This window comes from Ischnura elegans, chromosome 8 (genome assembly GCF_921293095.1).
Source record: "Ischnura elegans chromosome 8, ioIscEleg1.1, whole genome shotgun sequence".
NCBI lineage: Eukaryota > Metazoa > Arthropoda > Insecta > Odonata > Coenagrionidae > Ischnura > Ischnura elegans.
Window position 1 is genome coordinate 106,850,818 of NC_060253.1, and position 24,015 is coordinate 106,874,832.

A 24,015-nucleotide genomic window follows, 5' to 3' on the forward strand; every position below is an offset into this window, starting at 1 on the left:
TCTCTCTCTGTGCTGCCACACCAGCGCACGAGGGAGCGCCGACTAAGTTTGCCCGTCCGTCTGCGCCGCATCGCTCTCATCCATAATTTGATCGCGCGATTAGATTACTTGGACTATGTCTTGGAGGAAAACGGGAACCATTTAGGACCGAGTTCGGTTCGGAAAACAGAAAAGGAGACCTCCCCTTGATAAACGCGATTAGATTCCGGAACTGAAGCATATCAGCATCACCCTATTTTCTACTTTTTGAAGATTTGATGCGTTTTTTTAAGCAGGTGCTGTTCATTCTTAATATTTAATTATATTTGCCTTTACTATTCGGAAAGCAAGGCGAAATTACATTTATGTGGCTTTTTAAGTACATCAGGCTTCACTTCGAGGAAGATACTTATGTTCATAATTATATTAGCACATTTCAACTAAACTTTAATATCGCTTCAGTATGCTTCTCTGTCAAGCGGTATTATCAAAAATGTACATGAAAATTCACAAAATTTAATCATCATATACATCTGATGCTGCCGTTTAGAGGTGAAACATGTTCAACCAGCATTAAATTTTAGTGGGAAGGTACTAATGTGATTATAAATATTTATGCGTCTTAATTAACGTATTATATAATGCAGGTTTTGTTTAATAATTTGTTTACTAATTTTATAACTTATTGCGTATGCGTCTCTTGAATCATCGTTTTCATAGGCTCTCATTTGCGTAAATAGGCACAGGTAAAACGCTATTAAAAAGGATGGTGACGAGTCTGATCCGGAATGTATCGCTTTACGGTGCGTAAACTTTGACACTGACGAAATAAACGAGATAAGAATGGAGGAATAGGAGATGTGCTTATGGAGGAGAATGAAGAAAGGGAAATGGACGGAGGAATGGAAAGAAGTGATGAACATGGTGGGTGAGGAAAGGAAACGTGCACATGAGATACGGAGGAGACAGATAGTACGGATGAAGTGAGCACTGAGCGGGGAGGGGATGAGAAAGACAGTTCGCCCGAGTTTTAGAGGGAAGAATATTTAGTAAGCATAAGAGGAGAGGGAATAGCATTTAGTCAATACACATGTATTGAGAGAGAATGGGCCCTATAGGACATCGAAGAGGGTGGTTCAATTTGGCGTAAGAGGCCACTGGGGTGATAAGCAGAGTAACCATGTAACCTTATATTAATCAGTGGAACACCTCAAATAATAATGCACGAAAGTATTCGCAGATAAAATATGTATATTCAGGTCACCAACCTATTTCTTTCAACTTTTCCTCACCACGTTTTACCTATATATTTTGGAGTGTGACTTTATCGCAAATGAAAATAGACTCATGTATCCTACGTGGTTCGCAAAGGTGGAATGACCTATGGAGTGTGGTGGCCCAAAGGGCCCTGGATTACAGATAGAAGGATACCCGCTTCAAATCTAAATGAAGACCTGAGATACATCAAAGCTAAAGTAATTTATTTAGTTCTATGTAGCCCAAGGAAAAGAGCTTGGATGTCAACGACACGTTTTTAGATATTATTGTTGTAATCCAAAGAATGAGAAAGTTTCAATTTTACTCAAACATGTTTGGATGAATAAAATCATTTGAAGATGCAGGCAAGCACAAATGAATCAAATAGTTGTAAAATGGTGAAGTTTATAGGTTTCACTTATTTTCTCAAATAACCAAGTATTTGAATACACAGAAAAAAAATCGGAGCGGTTTTATTTGCGCTTATACCGGAATGCGTGGATAGGTCTTAAGTAAGATCTTCTACCAAGCGAACCCTTATTACGGGAATCAACAAATGGAACATTCAAAGATGAATGCACGCAGGTTTATGTAAAAGTCACATCGCTCTTTTTTTTTAAACAAATCTTCGTCATTGATGTCCAAAATATGATAGAATGATTTGATAAAATACCTTGGACACATTTAGCATAGTTCAGCTTAAAAAACGTGGGGAAAACCATGATAACGGAAAAGAATAACGCCCAGTAAATTTATGTGCCAGAATAGCCTTAATGATTATGCTTATTTTGATGAGTTGATTATTCCATGAGAGTAAGTAGGGATCCTTCCCAATCATTTTGGTAATCAATAAATCGCAATCATAAAAGCCTTTATACGAGTCGAACACATTAAGGAAATACGAACAAAACTTGTTTTTCCACAAAAGTATTCAACATACGGGTATGTGTGATGTCTGAAACGATCAATACTTGAGCTGGTAAACTTACTTCAAGATGCGAAGAGTAATGAGGCTGACATGGAGAGTTGGTTTTAAGTGAATGAGAAAACGGAGCCAGCGGGGTGAACAGAGCTGATTGAATGTGGAAGAGATTAGACAATGGAGAGGGTTGGCAGGGAATCAAGAAATGTGAGGTTTGGGGAGAAAAAAAAAAGCTTCCAGAAATTCGGCGGCCGAGAGTATGAATGGCTGAAAAAGCTAGGGGTGACGGGATTCCGGCATCAATGGAACACGGAAGAACGGGCGAGAAAGTGGATGAAAGAGAGTTCTTGCAAAGAATGTGTAGGGGACCTCGACTCATGCAATCGGACTAAGAGATTAGCTTTTTCGGAGTTTTAGATATGTAATAAGAGACATTTCTAACTTCAAGTAAAAGGCTTTGTTAAACAATATCTCGAGAATACGGGAAATTACCATTTCCAGTTCCCACATTTTCGTTCTCCTAGTACTACTTACAAAGTGATGGAGATGGATTTGCCTGTCCAATTCAATATACCCTTGCCTATCTTGCTTATGTTTGTGTCAACATTCGTATGCTGTTTCTTGATAGATGTAAAAACCTAAAAATATATATTTTTTATACCATAGATATTTTTTTAAATGATATTGAATCTTTTCTGTGCAGGAAACGATATGTAGTTTTTTTCTCTGCTCTTACAGGTTATCCTAGAGCAGAGTTCTCCAATTTACTAAACCACGAGGGGCACATTCCAAGTTCCGAATCGCCCCGCGGGCCGGATAGCAAATTTGCCGATGACTGAAGTATTCGATACCAACGTCTACTGAAGAATCCGGTGGCGTATTTCTTATTTACGAACAGTTGAAGGCGACTTAGACGCGTAGTACAGCGCTGCAATGCTCCTAGCGGCGTCTCACAGAGTTAAACGAGCGAGAATCGCGCGCTACTTGAAACGAGTGTGCGTGCCGGATCCGGCCCGCGGGCCGTATTTTGGAGTCTCCTGTCCTAGAGTATTAATAAACAGTCATTTTTTTCATTATATACTCACGTAAATATCATGTCTTGTGACATCCGTCGAGTGCTTCCTTGGCGTACGGCGATCCACAATTCCAATTCTTCTCCACTTCTTCGGCACACTACCTCTTCTCTTAACCTATTCGTCCATTTGATCTTCATCATTCGCGTCGCTAGTACCGGATTCTAAAATGCTTCTTTTCGTTCCTGCTCAGATTTTTTAATGTCTAATGTTTCTAATGAGTACCAAATCCCACACTAATTGATTCACATATTTTCATATATATGTAGCTTAATTGTGTGCACCTTAAAGTGTATGAAAGCATATTTAGTCACTCACCATGAAATTACTTAGATTAATGATCAATAAATGTTCAATGGGGGAGACCGGCCCACTGACACTGCCCAATACCGGACAGTGTGTGTTTCGAAAAAATAAGCTAGATAGCTGGGTCACGCACCCTGGCCCTGAAAGCGCTATGCCACCCAAAGTCATTGCGCAGTAGGCAGCCATTTCCTCCCAGTCTTATCAGAATCAAGCAGCTTATTGTAAGAGGAGGTGGGAACGTGGGTATGGGTCACATTGAGAAGGCATTCTTTGAAGAGCTAATAACCAAATTAGCCGAGCATTTAATAGATCTAGACAAGAAGATGAATCCTATGAACAAGAATGAGTTTCTAAGATTTTGTTTTGAGTCAGCTGAACACTTCAAAATTCCACACTACTTTAATGAAGAAAAGAAGACTGCAGGAGATGAGTTTTATTACGAATTTTTAAGCCGCCATCCCCAAATTTCGTTGCGAAAACCACAGTCAGCCAGTAATTAAAGAGCTCTCTGTTTAATCAAACCACAAGCAGACCTCTTTTTCAACAATTATGAAGAAACGCTAACAAAATTTAACTTTATTTACTTATTTACTAATTAAGAAATTTATATACTCGTGTTAAATGAATTTTTCATCATGTTAACCAATGTAATCAACGTGTTGGTCAGTGCTGATTTTCGGGTTCCTCAGCCGCGTTGGTTGTTTTTGGATGACAACAGTTTCGGGAGCCATCCTGCTCCCGTCTTCAGGTCGAAGGTGAGAAGTTCTCGTTTTTGGCTGTCTTATAGCCAGATATGATAACGCCAGGATAATCAACGTGTTCTTTAAGTGTCCGGTACTGGGACCTGTTTTTAGACCGGGTTTTTGGACCGTTACAAAAATTAAACCTTTCTTATTTGTAAATTGGATATATTAAACCACTGTATTTTGCAAACATTGATTTTTTCTCTAAATAATAAACATTTTAACTTTCCAGAAATTTCATTTTTGTTTCCTACACGTATGACAAAAAAATATTACTTTTAAAAAACCTTAGGTGTTCGATACTGGGCAAGTCTCCCCTATTTTCTTGCACTTAATTCAGTTGTAATTGCGGTAATTTCAGGAAGCTTGCTAAGTTACGAAGTGCACGTAATTATTAATAAGGCAGCCAATCGAGTACAAACGCTCTCCGTGATAGTACGTGAGCATAGCCGTGCCGAGTCCCGAATTTTCGATTACCCCGCCAAAGGGAGGGCTATCGGCCTGTTTCTCCGTCAAAGTGCCAGTATAAGCAAATTACTCGGCTCGATTATGGCGGGGAAAGAAGGCTGCTATTGAATTCTCTTCCGCAAATAGAGAGAAAGGTCTTCAGTATCGGAGTATAAGGGGGAAGAGAGGTCAACCGATAATATCAACCAGGACTAACGGTCTTTAGATCAATACAAGCATAATTTTAGCTGTATCTGGCTGCTTTGATCAATGCTGCCGATAATATTACATTAAATCGTCAATTTAAATGTAAGCAAGTGGAAGTTCACGGATTTTCCTTCTTATTTTTACCTGCGTTTCTTATTTTCATCTCTGTATTTCGTTCACTATTGTGTTTCCTTATTTTTGCTCTATTTAGCTTCAAGTATGTATATTTGTAAACATTTAAATTCATTCCGCTTCAGTTTCATGACTTACCTTTTTGAGGATCTTTTTCAGTACTAAGACACGTTAAATATCTGCGTTATAGAGGTTTTATTTGGTTTTTTGTCTTACGGTTTAATCAAAATTCCGCCACTCTCCTTGAATGCATGCGGAATTTGAAACAATCGAAAGCAGTCGTTAGGGAGAGAGGATGGAGACAAGTACCGATAGCCATATGTGACCTAGCCATCTGAATTGTTGTCCTTGGAGGCATTCTCCAGAGCATGAAATGGGCCGTTATCTTATTGATGACCTCTTGTAGCTTGCATCCATCCGGCCACGGAGAATTCGAGCAGATGCTTCGATGTTACAGCGACATCCCCATGGATCCACTGAAATTCTCTCCCCCGGGGTTTGAACTAACGATTCGCCGGTTGACGAGCGTTTTACTGTCGGTAGCTAATCGATGACAGCGAATGGTATTCCATACGATATGAGTTTAGTTACATTATTAATGACTCTTATAATGTGCTTATCTATCGATTGAAAAATTAGTTATTATTCAATATTGACGGACATTTGTAAAAGGAATGGAATTAATTTTTTTGAGCGAAATTGCTCGAAACGTTTCAGCAAATATTTTGCCACCATTAGGAGTAACAAATCAAATGCCACAAGCTACCACAATAAAAAAAGCATTGGAACTAATTTTTACATGGATGACACAAAATATAAATTATAAAAATTAATAATGAACAGCCATATATAATATCCTTATTCCTGGACCAAATCTCCTATGTGATAAAAATATTTATTGTTTATAACTCATGTAGTGAAATTGGTCCACACAATATGGTGTAATAAGAAATATTCCTCCTAAAAACTAATAAGAAATATTCCACAGAAGAAGTTCAATTGAAATTGCAGCAATCATCTGCGCATGCAGTCGAACGCAGCTTTCTTTGTAGGATTTATTATTTATTCATCATTATTAATATTATATACTGATGGTGGTGAGCCCTTCATTTTGAAGTGTCTACTTTTATGCAACTATAGATTGATTTGATTGAGTTATTTCTCCACCCCTCTGAAAATTTGGAAGAAAATCGAAGTACATAAGTTATTCTAGGGTATTTATCAGGCAAGGAATAATATCGATGCTACCAAAAATTTGCATTCCTCCTCATAATGCCATGTATCCATCTCATAACCGCAGATTTATAAATTCCAATATCCCTTATGACTATTTTGGCTATTCTCCTGTAACCGTACAAAATTATGTCCATAGACTGCCGTAACAAAACCATTAATACTAGAGCAAAACCAAACTGGCTCATAATTTTATGTACCCTTTTCAACTTTTACTGAAAATTTAGTGAAAAATATTATATTTCCCAAATTTAATGTCCAAAAACTATGATTAATCATGTCCCTGGGAAATCCCACATAGATTTTCTAAGAGGCATTAGTTGTATTAATAACCTCTACTAAATAATCTATTTTAAATCTATTATTAAACAAGTTACATCAATATAAACATTCAAAAATAGTCTTTTCGGATTGCTTTTCATTATATTTTTATACAATTAAAAAAAACTCAACCAGTGTGTAAAGAAGGAGATAGTCGGCTATATTGGGTTGTTTGAGTTAATATTTGGTTTATTGAATGTTTGAATGGTAGAAGAAAAAGTTAAGTACAGTTTATTGGCTGAGTCAGGATCATCAGTCATTTCCGTGGACAAGTGAAAAGATGTAACTAAACACATTTTAATGATTACAATTGAGATTTCTTTTACGGCTATAAGATACAATGTTAACGTGGTAAGGACATTGTCCTATCCTATTCTCTGTCCCAATAGGGTAGTTTCCTTCATCAAAGAAAACGAAAGGCATTGATTGCTATTCGTTACCCACCATTAGGGTTTTCATAATATACAAATTATTTTGTTTTAGAAATACCGGTTTAGACCAATGGCAAGGGTCAATTTTGTCCTCATTTGAAAAAGGCCACATTGGCGCCCATGCGATGCCACTCCACGTGATGTCACAGGGACCTAGTTTCTACACGAAAGGATAGGAGTTATACATCGTCTGAGATTACCAATACATGCATGAGTCACAGAGCTCAGGGAAACATCTCTTAATAATCACTTATTAAAATTGCCTAAGGTCGGAAAGGTTCCTTCGTTTCATAAGGTAGTAATAATCCTTTAAGCCAAGCGCTACCTGCTAACAGCCTGCGTCGTATCAGCGCGGTGGGTGGCAGCGGGAAGCAGAAATACGTCACATGGACTTTTCCCATCATTCCTACTTAGCCGTCGCGTTTTCGCGCGCTTGAAAATTTTCACTTTTTGTTTAATCGCGAATAATAGATATCGTCATTCGAAAATCTAAGAGCGTGAAATGCGTACACCTGGAGTAATAATCTTTCGATTTAGGCAATAAAAAAATAATAGGAAACCACCCTATTATAATTTAATTTAGAGGAAACCATCATGTCTGTAGACATCATATCCGTGAACTCTGCAGTCCACGCACATGACAGATGGTAACGGACATGATAATACACTATGACTAGTTACAGAATGTCCAATGACAATTTAAACAAACTTTTTCTCGTGAGTAAATACATAATATTCCTCTTCTTTCGTGTCCAAGGGCACATATGTCATGTTCATAAACAAATGAATAAGAAGGCAACACAAAAGTAATAATGAAAAAACAGTGTAAATATTAACACCGATCTCTGCCACTTACGTCATTAGATTGCATGGATGACAAACCGTAATTACACAATTTTGATTCTTATTTTTTTTTCTTTATCTTGACCTCGTTTAATTCGTGTTAAAATATTTCTTGGAGTGTAGGTCAACGTATGTTATGCAAAAAAGTTTTAGCCAACGTTTCTGTTTATTTTAAGCTATCATCAGGGCTTAACTTTGCACATATTGAAACGATTTTACATATTTATTGATCAATAAATATGAAAAATCTTTTACATATGTGTTTAATGCTTAAAATCGGAGGAATACAAAGTTAAACGTTGGCTAAAAATTTTTCGCATAACATACGTTGATACTAATTTTTGATTCTTACATAGCCAAAATATTTTTTTTTGCCTGCAGAAAATGTACGTTTCCGGGAGAATGATCCATTTATGAATAAGCCACATCTAGGTTGTTTGCGAATAGCCAAAAATACATTGAAAATAAATGTTACCGTAAAAACCTTTTTATGGAGACAGGGAGCATTGGAACACCAAAACGGTTGGGCGCACTTGGAATATGATCCACTGAAATTTTCCGAAGAGTCCACTTGTCTGTCGGAATGGCCTGGATGGAAACAGCCTATCGCGTCGGCGAATAACACAAAGCGTGGGAAGTATCTGCATAATTAGCGTGGGATGTATCCAAAACCATTTGAGCTTATATCTATGTCATACATCACTTGATTGACTTTTAATTTAAATTACATGAGTAATAGATGGCCTTCATGCATTTACTGATGTGCTCCTACCTTATGTGCGTTGCAATAAAATTGAATTGGCACAAATTAGATAGGGATGAATGATAATACAATGAACGTAAATAGTAATTAAATTCCGAATTTATAGGAATTTGAAAGGACAGGCTGAATAATGAATATGACCGATTATAAATAAATAAATAAATAAATAAACTTTATTGGCTCTAGGAATCCTTTCCTTTGGAGCCTAAATAAATACATAATAATAAACACTCAGACTGAGAAGGTTAACATAAAAAAAGAAGAAATCATCAAACACTAAACCAACCAACTCAAACAACCACCTTTATACAGATTTCCAATAACATGAAACAAAATCAAAAACCATACAAAAAACATACAAACCAAAAATTGCAAGTTGCAGACGCTTATATAAATTCAGTTATCATAAAAATAAAAAGAAAACAAAGACTTTTTGAAATTATTGAATCCTGAGATATTTTTTAATTCTTGGGGAATCGAATTCCATACATGGCATGAATTAATATAAAATGAATTTTGATACATCGTTGTTTTATGAATAGGTACAATTAATTTATTTTTATTTCTTGTTAATCTTGTTTTTTTCATTAAGTTATCTATGTAAGGATGGAAAATGTAACAAGGAGTTTCAGTTTTTAAAAGTTTATACATAAAGAGACCCATTTGAAATTTTCTTCTTTTTTCAATTTTTAAAATTTTTAATTCCTTATAATATGGAGTGACATGCTCATAATATCCAATGTTACACACATAACGCAAGATACAATTTTGTATTTTCTGTAATTTAGATATCTGACATTTATTAATGTTCGACATCACCAAAGAACAGTAATCAATATGAGGAATCAACAAAGCATTCGCTAGTTTGAGTCTCAATGGTATTGGCATTAGGTTACGGAAGCATTTTAACTGGTGCAAAGATTTAATTACCTTATTAGAGATGCATGCTATGTGTTCGTCCCAAGTTAGTGTTTTATTTAGAATAACGCCTAAATTTTTAACCTTTTCAGAATAATCTATTTCTACGTCATTAACTTGAATTTTAGGCAGTGAGCCGATGTTTATGGAAGACAAGACCTTGGCGCTGCCTATTATAATGCTCTTTTTTTTCTGTGAGTTTAGTTTCAGACAATTTTTAGACGCCCATTCACATATAATTGAGATATCTTCGTTAACTTGAGCAATGGCGCTAGAGATCGCATTGCGATCGCAGTCAATATAGATCTGCAAGTCATCAGCGTATAAATGGTACTTACAATGACGTATCTTATTTGGGAGGTCCTGAATGTAAATGACAAAGAGCAATGGCCCCAGTATTGACCCTTGGGGGACCCCATGTTCGACAGGGAGTAATTCAGAATGTACATTGTTTTACCGAGTACAGTGTTTTTATCCATTAATTTCAAGAGTGCGTTGCCAACCCACTCGTACACATTCCTTACTCCATACGCCGATCCCTAGACTATCCCTCGTTAAGCGCTCACTCCAACACTGCCTTTGCTCCCTGCTCAATTCATTACCAGACAATATTGATCTGTTTTTTCTGCCCTTAAACTCATTTGTCAAACTCGCCATGTCCCATTCCTCGGCTAATAAATAAACTTCCCTCTCCACCTCCCTTTTCTCGTGCCTTCTATTTTGTTCTTTACTATCTTATGCCTGTACTCTTTGTTCAGATTTTTTATGTAAAAATTTCATGTTTGTTACTGCGTCACTCACTGGCGGGGCGAGGGGGGGTGTTTGGGGATAAAACCCCCCAAGAGGTAATAGAAATTTTTAAGTTTAATCCATTTTACTAATTTGGATCAGCATTACTTATAGAATAGTGTTAAGATTTATCAAATATCCCTCAGAAAGCCGTAAAACTCGCCATTTTGAACCATTATTCTTAAAATATTTTCTGGATTAGGGCCCTTGCAACTCCTGCCTGCCCTGATGGGTGCGCAATACCCCCACACTCGTAAGTATTAGGTACCCTAAAAACCCCCTAGCCTTAATTCCTAGCTAGTTGGGGGTGCAAATACCTTCTATTGGACCATTTCGCACGTAAAGGATTTTCTTTGGAGATCATCCGAGACATGTACCCTTCGTTCAACTGCCGAGCCCTTTACCAAATAGACTAGTACGCTTAATACTGCGTAAATTATTCTCTTCAGTTGATGTACCAGCATTGACTTCCAATCGCCTTATCACTGTAATTTACAAATGTAGCGAAAAGGCGCCAATGTCCTGTGTGCTTGCTCCCATTACGATGCAATGCCAAGCATCCAATCCCGTGAGTATCCATGCATCGTATCCAGGCTGCAAATTGCCAATATAACAATCACAACCAACACTCTCACTTCACCTTGGACCTGCCCTGCACCGTAAATTTACAATGTAACGAATTATACGGTTAACGATTTCTTTCTCATGCATTTATATCTTTACTATCAATAAGCGCATTGATATGGACCTCCATTGTAGTGATGAGAAAGCACTAAGCTACAACTTAAACTAAAATGAAGAAACTTTTCATAAAGGAATCCGTTTTTATGCAACAAATCTATTAGGTTTGTAACTTAGTATACGGGAAAATATATTTTTCATACAACCTACCGCGTAATCCCTCTTAAAGTTGCAAATTAGTCTGAAAAAGGAATAAAAAAGTTCGTAAAACAAGATTTTTAACCAAAAATAGCATAATAAACAACAGCTATATTTTTAGCAGTGAAAGATTCTGGGGCGGAAGAAAAAGTGAAGCAACGCGTTTACACACTACAGCCGCAATTCTTTTAATACTTTGTTTATTCCTCAAAGGATAAAAATAACCACATGCTCAAAGATGGGATACCACAAATTGCTTATCATTTCAGAATTATTCGGTCTGACACATATCGAGGTTCTCAAAAACATGAAAACTTTTAAAGGAAGCAGGTTAAGATGATTGTTCCGGTTTTTTATCCAATCCTTAAATCCTTTAATTCTAAGTCTGAGTACTATTACGGTGAATTTGCTCCGGGTCAATTTGCTCCCTATCGATCAGCAAATATAGTTGCGGGAGGATATGGATGACCCAACTTCATAAGGAGCAGAATAATATTTTATAAGCATTCAAACCATAACAATTAAAGCTATAAAAAAATATTGAATTCTCATAAGCAGCCGAAATGAATATTAATAAGTTTTTGGGCCGCGAGGTTCCGTTAAGTCATCCTGGAAAGTATGCACCACTAGTCGTAATTGTAATTAATAACAAATATTTCTATTTATTCAAAAAAATACAAGAATTAAACTTAAAAATATATAGTAGCCACTATTTGACATAGTAGAATGGTTTCAGAGACAAATTTTTATTAAAGGCATGCGCAAAAAGATCAGCGACTCTTTTCTGATCGCTGCAAGTGTTTTTGAAAACGCCAACCTCACTGAGGTACCAGTTTACGTAAACATTTTCGGCTGAAACGTCGGCAATCTCATATTTAAGCCAAATGACCACTTTAAGCGGTGCCGATCAAACAAAAATCAAATATTTATTTTCATAGAGCACTTCCGTCGTTACGGGAGCTAAATGTCGTCATGTTTTTTTTTCAAATGACACACTGAAAGAAGGCAAACTTTAAAAAAAATTGCTTTGTTTAAAAACTATATTCAAGAGTTAGTTTTAATACAATTATTACGATACGATTTAGAACGGATAACACGTACTGGATATCCCGAAGCGTGACCCGAATTGTGAGTTATGGGCTTCAGTTCGGCACTTCTCACGGGGAGAGAAAAAAGTTCATTGATCGTCATCTTAAGCCCATCATAACTTCCTTCGCCCTTAATGCTCTCTAAATCCCTCTCTGGCTCCTTTCCTCGGATTACTCCAACTCCACCTCTATATCACCTTTTTCGTCGTCGCCCACTCCTTATATATATATCACCCCTTATATCCACTTGCTTCCCCCGCAAAATCTTTTCCCTTCTTCTCACAACCCGATTTTTTGCTTGGCTTCCGCCAAATCTAGTTTGTGTTCATCGTTCCTTCCGGATTTCCTTCACAAAGATATCCGTTTCGTCATCATCTTTCTTATCCTTCAAAGCCTTTATTCTGAGATTCACATTATCAAGTTCCACAAATTCAGCGACGATTAATTTTTCCTTGGATGCACTACACTAAGGAAAAGAGGGTAAAAACAACCAGATTAGGCCGAAACCAAAACCTTACGATGCTATATTTTTGCTTTTGTGGTCGCCCTCTGATGGCTCAGGGAAGAAAAATCTGTGGCCTAAATGTGTGAATCCTGTGCTTACCCTGGCGCTAGATCCTCGCATCTAACTCACCAATCGTCGGGCTAGAGCAGTGAGCATGGGATATATTTCTACACTTATATGACCCTCTTCTTAATAAAATCTGTTTGGGCTAAACATTTCTTGGCATTAGTTTTCATATTTTTCCTAGACATATTTTTGGATAAGTTTGCATTTAATTGACAGCCAAAAGTACTGATTTATCTCAAGAGATATTATGTAAAGAAAAGTAGGTGTTACATTATCGCATTTAGCCTCCGTAAGAAAAACATCATATTTATATCTACTCTTCTTACAAAACGTCAATGTGATCATAATATTTTACTCAATCTCAATCAGAGTAGCATTCTTGTATCGCAGATTCAGTAATAATTGATGATTTTGTTAAGTATAGATTTTTAAAGCGATAATCAAGAATTTACCCGTGCCATTTCCTTTGTGGATTCTGCTGGCATGTACATTCCCACAGAAATCAACTCTCTCCCTTTGATTAGACAAGTAATACCCCCACAGCCTCTATGAACATTTGGATTTTTAAATGGGATATCCTGCGGGTAACCTATTTTTTGTGGTAATCGGTTTATCTAGTGCAATTGGAAGAGCATATTTTTAAAAATTTTCGTGCAAATAATACATACTTACTTCAATTCTGGCACCAACCTTTTTAAACAAATTAAAATCGTTATATTATCCTTAATTTAGTCAATCAAGAGTGTCACGGCGAAGGCTGGTATGGATTTTTTGAAGACAAAGCTCATTCCAGACAAATAACGCGGGAATGAATTTCTTTTACTAACACTACATACTCGTAAAGGGTCCAATTATCGCCAGGGGACCAAATCCGCGTTTCACCAAAAACTGCTACGGGCGTACAGACAGTGTTACGCAGATCTTAAGCGAATTAGGCTGGGAGCCGCTGGCGAATCGGAGGCTGCGCGCTAGGCTTAGATTGCTTGAACAATTGAGAATGGATACCTTTAAGAGCGACACAGAGAACATAATATTAGAGCCACACTATATTTCCAGGTCCGACAGAAGCGATAAATTAAGAGAGATGTTTTTCCGAACGGATAGATGTGGGAATTCGTTTTTCCCCCGAACCATAAAAGACTTTAATAAACGCTAGTCCCAACTTCGTTAGAGCACTTCATTTTTTTAGCTGTAAACGGCTGGTGCCCTAACACCCCCTGTCATACGCCTTTTAGGCGGCTTACGGGGTATTATGTAGATGTAGATGTAGATGAAATACATCCCCTCGGCTACTTCACATCGCGAGAATTTTCATTGGTGTCTGAAGGCATCACTTGTATTTTGAATTCAAGAATTTCGGATCACTACTATTCTCTCCACTCCCAAGAACCCTATTGCTTTCCTAAGTGAAATAAATAAACAGTATTGCCTTCTTCAGGCAAAACTCCACTGTATACCGCAAAATAGGGATCAAAGTTTTTGTTGAAGCCGCCGCCGTTGAAGAATTAACGCTTATTTTCATGACGTTTGTAAACTATCTGCCTTCAATGCATAAAAAGATTGAATTGCATGCAAAGTTATAATTTTACGAAATTGTTCTGGGTTCGTATAAATTTTTTCTAGTATAAGACTCCGTTATTCATTTAATTTGCAGAAAGATACAAACAGCCTCTTATATCGTGGCGAACATAAGCTTTTAAGTGGACAATATGCCTTATTGACTTTATTTGCATCGTTAAATTTTACAAGAGTCCAAGTACAAGGATTGAATGGGGAGTCCATCTATGGATAACTTGATCTTTGAAATATTTTTAGGAAAAGTATATGATATAGAAGAATAGAATCTATATGTTTACCAGTAACTGCCTGGTAATTACGTCTGTGTGATCATTTCTAGAGTGAAGAGATAACTTTAATAGGGTGTGGCGGCAAAGGAAATATTCATTCTTATCTTGAATACCTATATTTTATGGAAAAGACAACATAAATGAGTAAGGTTTGGGAAGCTTACGTTGCAGTAGGAGTCTGTAAAACGTGATGGTAGGAATTTAGAAGATATGAGCATCTGAAACCAATAAAATAGTAAAATACAATCTCGAATACAGACTTTTGGCGCACAGGGTCTGACAATGAACGCAAACTCTTTTTCTTTTTTTTAGTCGTCACTTATTTGATCCTATCTTTAACAATGCTCTCTTTTCCCTCCCCTCAGCTTAGCTCTAGCTTTCATTAGAAGATCAACTGGATGATAATAGTTTTTAAATAGCACTTAAAAGGCAGCGACAGTTACATCCCATCTTAAATAATGTTATGATCACCGTTGGTATTGTTTTTATCGTTTAACTTGCTTATATGCCCTTATGCCCTTATAATATATAATTTTTCCTTTTTATTCATAATTTTATTGTGTATATGATATCTTTTCACACCATATGCTCAATATAAGAATAAATGTTTAGCTGTGATCAGGCAAAATTGCTTTTCCTATAATTTTTGTGTACTGTCCTAATATGAAATCGATATTAAAATGTGCTCATCAATAATTATATATAGTAGCTGTAGCTCATTGTCGGATGTAATAATTTTTGAGCTCAGTAACTCGTCGTAGAGTTGCAAGTGTGACATATTTTATATCAATTTGAACCTCTAAAGCATTACCGCCGCCTGTATGATTCAAATTAATTTCACTGTCGACAAAGTTGCAATTCATACTATTTTTCGACTCAAAAGTGTTTAGCTTGCGACAAGACGCGTCGCTCCGAGTACGCAGTCGGCAATTTCCGCCTATGCTGACTTCAGGCCGTCAGTAATATCCTGGGTCCGTTTCCATCCGGCCGTTGCCGGCCCTTATCCATTCCAGCCGCGCACAGGAACCCTCATATCGGCGGACACAGATCTTCTGCAAATGCTGCACAGCTCGGACCATGGGGCGCTATCTCTCTCGGAATCCAATATGTCCCCTGATCCAATCACAACGACGTCATATTGACACTATATACCCACGTCCCATGGTTCCCTGAACCATGAGTCCAACAGGATGTCGTCTGCAACATATCGCCTCCTGTGACGCAGTCACCAGCAGTGCGGGCTGGGACGACTCATAAATGTTTAAGGCGGCCTTCTTTTAGGAGACGCTGATGAGGGAAATTCCGTTTTATAATTCACATATTGGGTCGATTAACAAAAAATTTTAGTAACCTTACGTTTCTTCCTTATATATTTCAACAAAACACAATCCAATCACGGCAAAATGGTCCAATAAAAAATTTTAAATGAATTTTAACGACGCATCATTTAATGTTCATCCGTGATCAGGAAAAAATTGCTTTTCCTATAATCTTAGTAGTATTTTCTCATATTCAATCGATATATGAATATGCTACTTACTTATTATATGTTGTAGCTGTAGCTCATTGTCGCACATTATCGTTTTTGGGCTCAGTTTTATCTTTGACTTCCAAATTTTACCCGTTAATTCAGTATTGTTTCAGAATCAATCTGCATTGCTTATCAATTTGAGAATGCTTCATGGCAAGAAATGATTGGCATGATAGCCTAGTGTGGCCGATAACATGGTCATGATGCACAATTTTTTTCCTCATTATATCTCATTCAATCAGTCTAAGGATTCTGTTTACTTTTTATATTTAATCCATATTTGCGAAATAACTTTTCCCATTCAAACATTTGTTGATACTTGGAGGGGAAAGCGGAGAGTATTTGATACGATTAGCGCATAGTCAAGTTTATTTCCCAGCTCGTCATGTTGATGTGTCATAACTTTGAGGCAGTAATGTTAGCGAGACCAATGTTTGAATTCTATTTCCAATACTGATTTTTCGTAAATCTAAATAATTTCTATTATATGGAATGATTCTTCGTCCCAACTGTCCTCGGATATTACACTACTTGCTGAAAGGAAAGTTAAAAAATAAATTGATATGTTCCTGAGGAAATATGTTTCGTGCTAAAGAAAAAAATTATTTTTTTAGTAAGTAGTTAAGGAAATGTAAATGATATTGTACCGTCCAACATTTTTGTCGCAAATATTCGTAAGGTTTTCCAAATTGATGTGGATTGTCAAGTACAAGCTTCTTTTCGCTCATCAATAGGTGATGCAATCCCACCGCATGTCATGACTGGCTGTAAAATCTGCAGCTTAAGTGAAATATAAAGTTGCTTACGCAATATTAAAAAATGAAAATTCACTGCCAATTTGCTTAACTTTGCCAGTAAATTTTGATAAATCAGTATTTTAGAATTCCATGATATGACTTTTCAATTAAGTTCCATCAAAATACTCAGTGTGCTGACCCATTACTAGCGAAAGTTGAAATACAAATAAGCTGATGGATATTAACAGCCAGAATTCATTATTTGTGCTCATAGCATCATAACAGTTTTTTAACATGAAGATGTGAATTGAAATTTAATAAGAGAATGTATGGGCTCTTAAAGTTTCATCGATGATAGAGTTTGAATATTTACATTTATGTTTCGCCTGTTTCGATCCCGAAGATTTTATTTTATCGCTTTCACATGTTTGCACATTTTTATGAGCATTAAAAAATGAGGATTTTGGTCGAAATTTTGCGCAGTAAATTTTCTCTTAAATATTAAGGTTATGTAAGATGCACGTGGAATTAGCTTAAGAAAGTTTTAAGGAAAAAAGGAAGCATGAAATCTTTTAGGTTAAGCGTGGAATCAACGCGGCAGGGGAAATAATGGGTCATAGACTAAAATAAAATTACTTTGTTGTATTCCACACTTTATTTTAAATAGCACGACCCGGGTTTCAGCATCTAATGCTATTATCAGGTGATAGCATTAGCACCTGATGATAGCATTAGATGCTGAAACCCGGGTCGTGCTACTTAAAATAAAGTGTGTAATAGAACAAAGTAGTTTTATTTTATTCTATGCTGAAGCAATTCCACAAAGTAACGCCTGAGACCGTGTCTTATAGAAATAATGGGTACTACATTTCCAACAAGGCGTTACCTATTTACAATTGTTTACGTTGAGGAGTGAACAAATGATTAGCAATCGAGGAAATTTATATTATTATTGTAGAAATATTATTAATTTTAATTCTTTTAAATGTTTTGTTTGTTTTCATGGCTATTGTTCGCTTATCATTCTAACAAAGTGTTCCCGGGCATAAAAATAATCCGTCAGTATTTCATATTTTATTAATGGCCACCCTCGTTATTAATACAGACTTTGTAAATAACAAGTCGCTTCGAGACCATGATCGGGTATCAAGGAATCGTGGAATATATATGACGTAATTTTTTTCCTCTTTCGGTGGATTGTTCAGTACCGTGACCACCTCGGCCTTAGACTCGAGTTTTCAATGGCCCCTACTGCGTTGGATCAGCCCCTCCGTATTCGAAGAATATATTTAGTGGTGGTTACCCCATTTTATGCCTAGGGGTTTTCTCTGGGAAGAATGCACTAGACAGCTCTGCCCTATTCATAATCAATGATCGCCCCTTTCCTCCCGGGCCGAGAGAAAGGCGCCCTCAATATTCCGTGCACTTTCACGCAGTTTGCTCTTCACTTGGGATTCCCGTTTTATACCGCGGTCCGTGCTCCTCGGAGGGGTTACACCGCCTACGCTTCTCGACGTGCTTCCCTCACTCACGTGCTGCCCCCCTTCCCAACTGCGGGACCCGAGTCAACTAATTTTACAACGCGCGGATATTCCCTGGAAACCACCTTTTGTTCATGCCATACCGTTGTGAGACGAAAGCAAGCAGATGCTGGATTATTCAAACCTCTCCTTCTCCCTTGGGCCTGATGGGAAGATATTACTCCCTAGGAAACTGGAAAGACTACGTAATGCCTGACAGTGTATTTATACATCTACGTTTTAGTGTGTTTTTAATCAATCTTGCCACCATAGTTGTTTGCAGGTATTCCCTAATGCTTTTTCATTTTTTTTTTGTCCGAGGATTTATTTGTGATGCTCCTCCTAAAATTGAAAGTAATTTTTTTGATTAAATGCTTCGGATTACAATTTATCTGGATAAGGTACAAAATAATTTTTTAAAACTTTTATATTTTAGATATGAACTGATATTGCGTGGTCTATATGAATTGGGAGCCATGATTGAGGCCATATATTACTTCAGTTTGACAGAGATTCAGTACAGCTCTCTTACAATTAATACTTTAAATAAATTGTATTTTTATCAACAAAAATTAGATATGTAGAATCAAAATAAAGCCATCTTCACATTTATAACCCCATAATGTTTAATGAACCAGCATTTATTAAAAAATTGTGAGAATTGTAGATTTTTTGAGAGAAGTTCACGTGGAATATTCGTGGATACGTGAATAACGTGGAAGGGGTACTCGTATTTGCCGCAACTTACGTAGAGCCATTATTCTCGGGTATATTTATGACCATCGTTTAACGCCGATTTTACGGTAATTTCTAATAGCCTTTGAGGTATACCAGGAAATTGCATTCTCGCAAAAATTTCTCCTACAAATACGAATAAAATACTCATAAAATGGGAGCTGGCTTTATTAGACCATTAAAATTCTGCTTAACTGCGTTCTACTTCCCGTTCAGCTGAAAGCGGCAGCTTCGGTACGCGGCCGTTCGATTTTCTCTCCATGTATAGTAATTTTCGAAACTTGCAGCTCATTTTTTTATTCCTCAATATCTATTGCACATAAGTCAAGATTTAACTGCTGACTGACTTGGTACATGGTTTATCGACGGATTCCTTCATTTATTATTATAGGTTATATCGTTTACCATTATAAGTAGCTGGTAAGTGCCAATTGATTACCTGAAATGGCTAACTAATGGTACTGAATGAGATATTAGCGCAAAAATGAAGAGCATAACTTTGCGACAATATTCAGATTTAACTATTTTTACAGCATTTTTTATCCCATCCTTCGTTTTTAGGTAGAATGTCGTCTTATTAAAACACATTCCAATGTTTTGAACGGCGAGTGGAGCGTAAATTTGCTAACTTGAGTAAATTCAAAGGTCAAATTTGATGCTAGCATTGGGTGAAGAATGTCTGTTAAAATAAAGATCAAATATTTTCAGATAGACTTGATGGAAATTAATGAATTGAAATTAGATTTGACTGACAAAAATATTATAATACTCACTTATTTGACTCAGGGCCTTGCTCCATGCAATGAAATTTTGAAAATTTTCTAATTTACGATATATCTCCAACATTGATCGTGGAGATCCACCATCCAACTAACCAACAACTTTTGCCGAAGTGGAAGATCTTGAACATTTAGAATTTAATTTTTATTATAGGAATTATTGAACCATTTTCTTTGCTTGCATGAAATTAAAATGGTGAATTGTTTATGAGTGGTGGTATAAAAAAATCTCTCCTGCGATATTATTCGTGTTTGACGCGAGTCGATAAACCTTGTCTAAACTCCAATATGCCTGAACAGTCTTAGTATAACACTTATAGATTCCTCAGAAGCACTTCTCGGAAGACATTGGATACCTAAAATACAATTAAACCTCAAGAAGGTTAATCTCTTCTATTTATGGCTGGCATTTCATATATGTCAGATTAATTAGAGTTTCCTCACACGACACGACACAGCAACAAGTTTCGAACCTTATAGTGCTTCTCTCGTAAGCTCCCTTGGAAATACTGTTTTTAATGATCTTTTTGCTTATACTTAGGTGATAATTATATAACTGAAATACTTTCACCATTATTATTAAAAGCGCTTTTGAATATGACTTCGTTTCTTTATAACTTCTAATTTTACACGTATTTCTAATTCTAGATTTTTCTCACCCTTTACCACTTCTTTTAACCACTTCCTTAATGGCTATTCCTCTTTGATCTTCACTCTTAATCTCTGTATCAATGAATTTTCATACCTTTATACCGTAGAAACAATCAGTGCTAGAGTGTACTACTCAGACTCAGTGTCTTTTTTGAATTATCATACGGCTGAAATTCATTTTGTTGTGTAATCTTTACGGGAATTTATGATTAATGAGAAAGACATTATATTTGTCTATTAATATCAAAGGAATTTGCTCAGTCATATTCTCAATCCCTGCTCACCCTCAAATACTCGATAATTCATTTTAAATTTCAGCAGTGAGGATTTAATGGTTCTTCAGGAAAAGGTGATGTTTCAAGTTTCTCCTTTCGCGGTATGATCATCACCGTTAATGAATTATTAATTGAATCTCCAAGACTTTGTAAAAGGATAACACTAAACGTATCCTGGCAATTTTTTGTTACACGCGATGGTGTATATCGAAAAAAGCATCATACACTGCTAAAAATAATTTTAACAGCCATTAAACTCAAGAAAAGTTTTGATTAAAGCACAATAATATACACGAAAAATCACCTCCGGTATAAATATACAGTGTGAATTGATGAAAAATATAAAATGAAGACCTATAACGATAAGTCTATAAAGTTTCTGCAAATAACATAAAGTTAACTTTTCGTGGAATTTATTTTGTTAATTGAAAAGATTTTACCACTAATAATTGCAACGATTGGTAGCACATTATTTTTTTATAACGTTTATCATAAAACCAAATTTACAGATAAGGGATTGTAACAAGTTTTAGCCACTTGAAAATGACTCAAAGGCGTTGAAAGCGATAGAGGAGAATAAAACCGTGAGGAATATAACACAGCTGTTTCCGTTCAAAGCCATGGGAAAACTCCACCATGTAAGCCCGTTGAGTAATTTTCTATATTACTAGGCGTCGGTTCGTCGTTGTTGCCTATTTGTATCAGATGACTTTTATTTTGAGTGAATGTGCTATGTAATTACTGATGAAACCAAGTAAAGAGGCGTCAAGCTTTGAATGCGTTGGATAAATGATTCTATTCACTTCCTTATCCCCGTCTCTCTCCACTGTTAAAAAAACCTCCCCTTCCCTGCATCATTGCATAGTCGATCATTCACTTTTTAATGCAAGGCAATGTAAAATTACTGATTCATCTACATCTACATAATAACCCACAAACCGCCTAAAAGGCGTGTGGCAGGGGGTGTTAGGACACCAGCCATCTACGCATAAAAAATGAAGTGATCTAACGAAGTTGGGACAAGCATTTATTAAAGTCCTTTATGGTTCGGGGGAAAAACGAGTTCCCATATATATGCGTTCGGCAAAACATCTCTCTTAATTTATCACTTCTATCGGACCTGGAAATATAGTGTGGCTCTAATATTATGTTCTCTGTGTCGCTCTTAAAGGTATCCATTCTCAATTGTTCAAGCAATCTAAGCCTAGCGCGCAGCCTCCGAGTCTCTAGCGGCTCCTAGCCTAATTCGCTTAACATCTGGGTAAAACTGTCTGTACGCCCGTAACAGTTTTTGACGAAACGCGCAGCCTTCCTTTTGTATTTTATTCAGTTCGCGGATTAAGTCTTTTTGTACCGGATCCCATACGCTCGCTGCATATTCAAGTTGCGGCTGATGATACCAAGTGAAAAAGCATCAAACTTTGAATGTGCTTCAAATGATACTTCCTCTGCTGTTCTCAACAACATCTCTCCATTATGATTAAAAACTTTTGGGTTATGTCGCCGCGCCAATTCTTGGGTGGCCCCAACTTTCCCGACCGATGCTGGTCGCTTTTTCACGGGATTATAGGGATTATTTAATTCAAGGGATAATCCCTTGAAAAATGTGACCAGCATCGGCACCAGAATTGACGCGGCGACATAGCCCAAAAGTTTATAATCATAATGACGAACACCCGCAAGTTTGAACGAAGAACACCTCTCCAATTCTACATCGTTGCATATTTGATGATTGTCTTTTATTTCAGGGCCGATCCCGTAGCCTCACGCACATTGACTCTCTGGATCCGAGCATGCTGGTCAAGGCGGCGGCCGCGGTGGCGTGTAGCAGCAAGGGAGGCCCCTCGGACCCCGATGACCCCACGATGCCCCTCCTGCTGGACAACAACGGGGGCAGCGGGGTCGGCGTGCTGGGGCCCTCCAAGCGTCTCTCCGGCTCCGCTGAGCTGCCTGCCCCCAACGACCGCCTCTACGTCCCCGGGGGCGGAGGGGCGTGGAACGGTGGATCCCAAGACTCCAAGATGCGACGACAGAAGCTGACTAGATCGCAGGTGGATACTCCGTTCCTCTCTTTTTACTCACTACATTTTAGATATAACATACATTAAAGTAGGGATGCTTTTTTCGAACTTACCCCTGTAACCAGGTATACTTTCCAGCAAGTTTGTTTTTTTGCAGCCAGATATAAGTATGATCGGAGGTTTTCGCAGCGTTTCTTCGTAAGAGTCTCGGCTTCCGGGCGTTCCTCCGCGTTTAGTTGTCCATAGGTGACGACAGTTTCTCCAGCCATCCTGAGGTTAGAAGATGCCAGCAGAATGGCTGGAGGAACTGTTGTCACCTATGGACAACTCAACGCGGAGGAACGCCCGGAAGCCGAGACTCTTATACAGATATAAGTAATTTTTACTTCATAACTCAATTACTAATAAAAACACAAAGGAAATCGAGTTTAATATCGTCTAGTGATATAATTAGCAATTCGACGAAGTAGTTTACAATTAGTTTTCTACATTCTGCTTTTATATGTGCAGGTGGCATATAAAGGCAGAATTTGGAAAATACCGGTTAACTCGTGACCCATCAGACAAACAGATGGCGCGTGAAACACGAGTAAATTAGTGGCTCGTCCGCAATGTATTAAGAATGACGCTAGAAAATTTATGTCACTTATCGGTTCCGCTTTTGATGAGAAACTGGTGTGAAGGCTTGAAAAAAAATCGCCATACAGCCGTAAACAAATTTGTAGCCGTTAATAAAATCGAGTAAAGTTTTAATGTGAACATAATAATATAACTTACATATTACTTCCGAAAGAATCATGCAGATAAATATTACGAAAAAGGTAGATCTAGCCTTATGTGTATATACTATCTGCAAATGAAATAGTGTGAATTGAACCAGTGATGATGTCAATGTTTGGTAGCACTACTTTTGTATATACGATATATTAGAAATGTTCATCTCCTAAATGCCGCATTAATTATCGACGCATTTTTTCCTCCTGAATAATCGCACCCTCATATATCACCCTCACCCTC

General features: G+C 37.1%; 1 protein-coding gene across 2 annotated transcripts in view; it reads left to right on the forward strand.

The window, feature by feature from the left end:
* Positions 1 to 24,015, forward strand: part of LOC124163575 — a 286,499-nt gene that overhangs the window by 200,644 nt on the left and 61,840 nt on the right. For both annotated transcript variants that reach the window (XM_046540564.1, XM_046540565.1), the window contains exon 5: positions 22,726 to 23,028. In XM_046540564.1, coding sequence (XP_046396520.1) covers positions 22,726 to 23,028 — 303 coding nt within the window. The remainder of the gene's footprint in view (positions 1 to 22,725; positions 23,029 to 24,015) is intronic.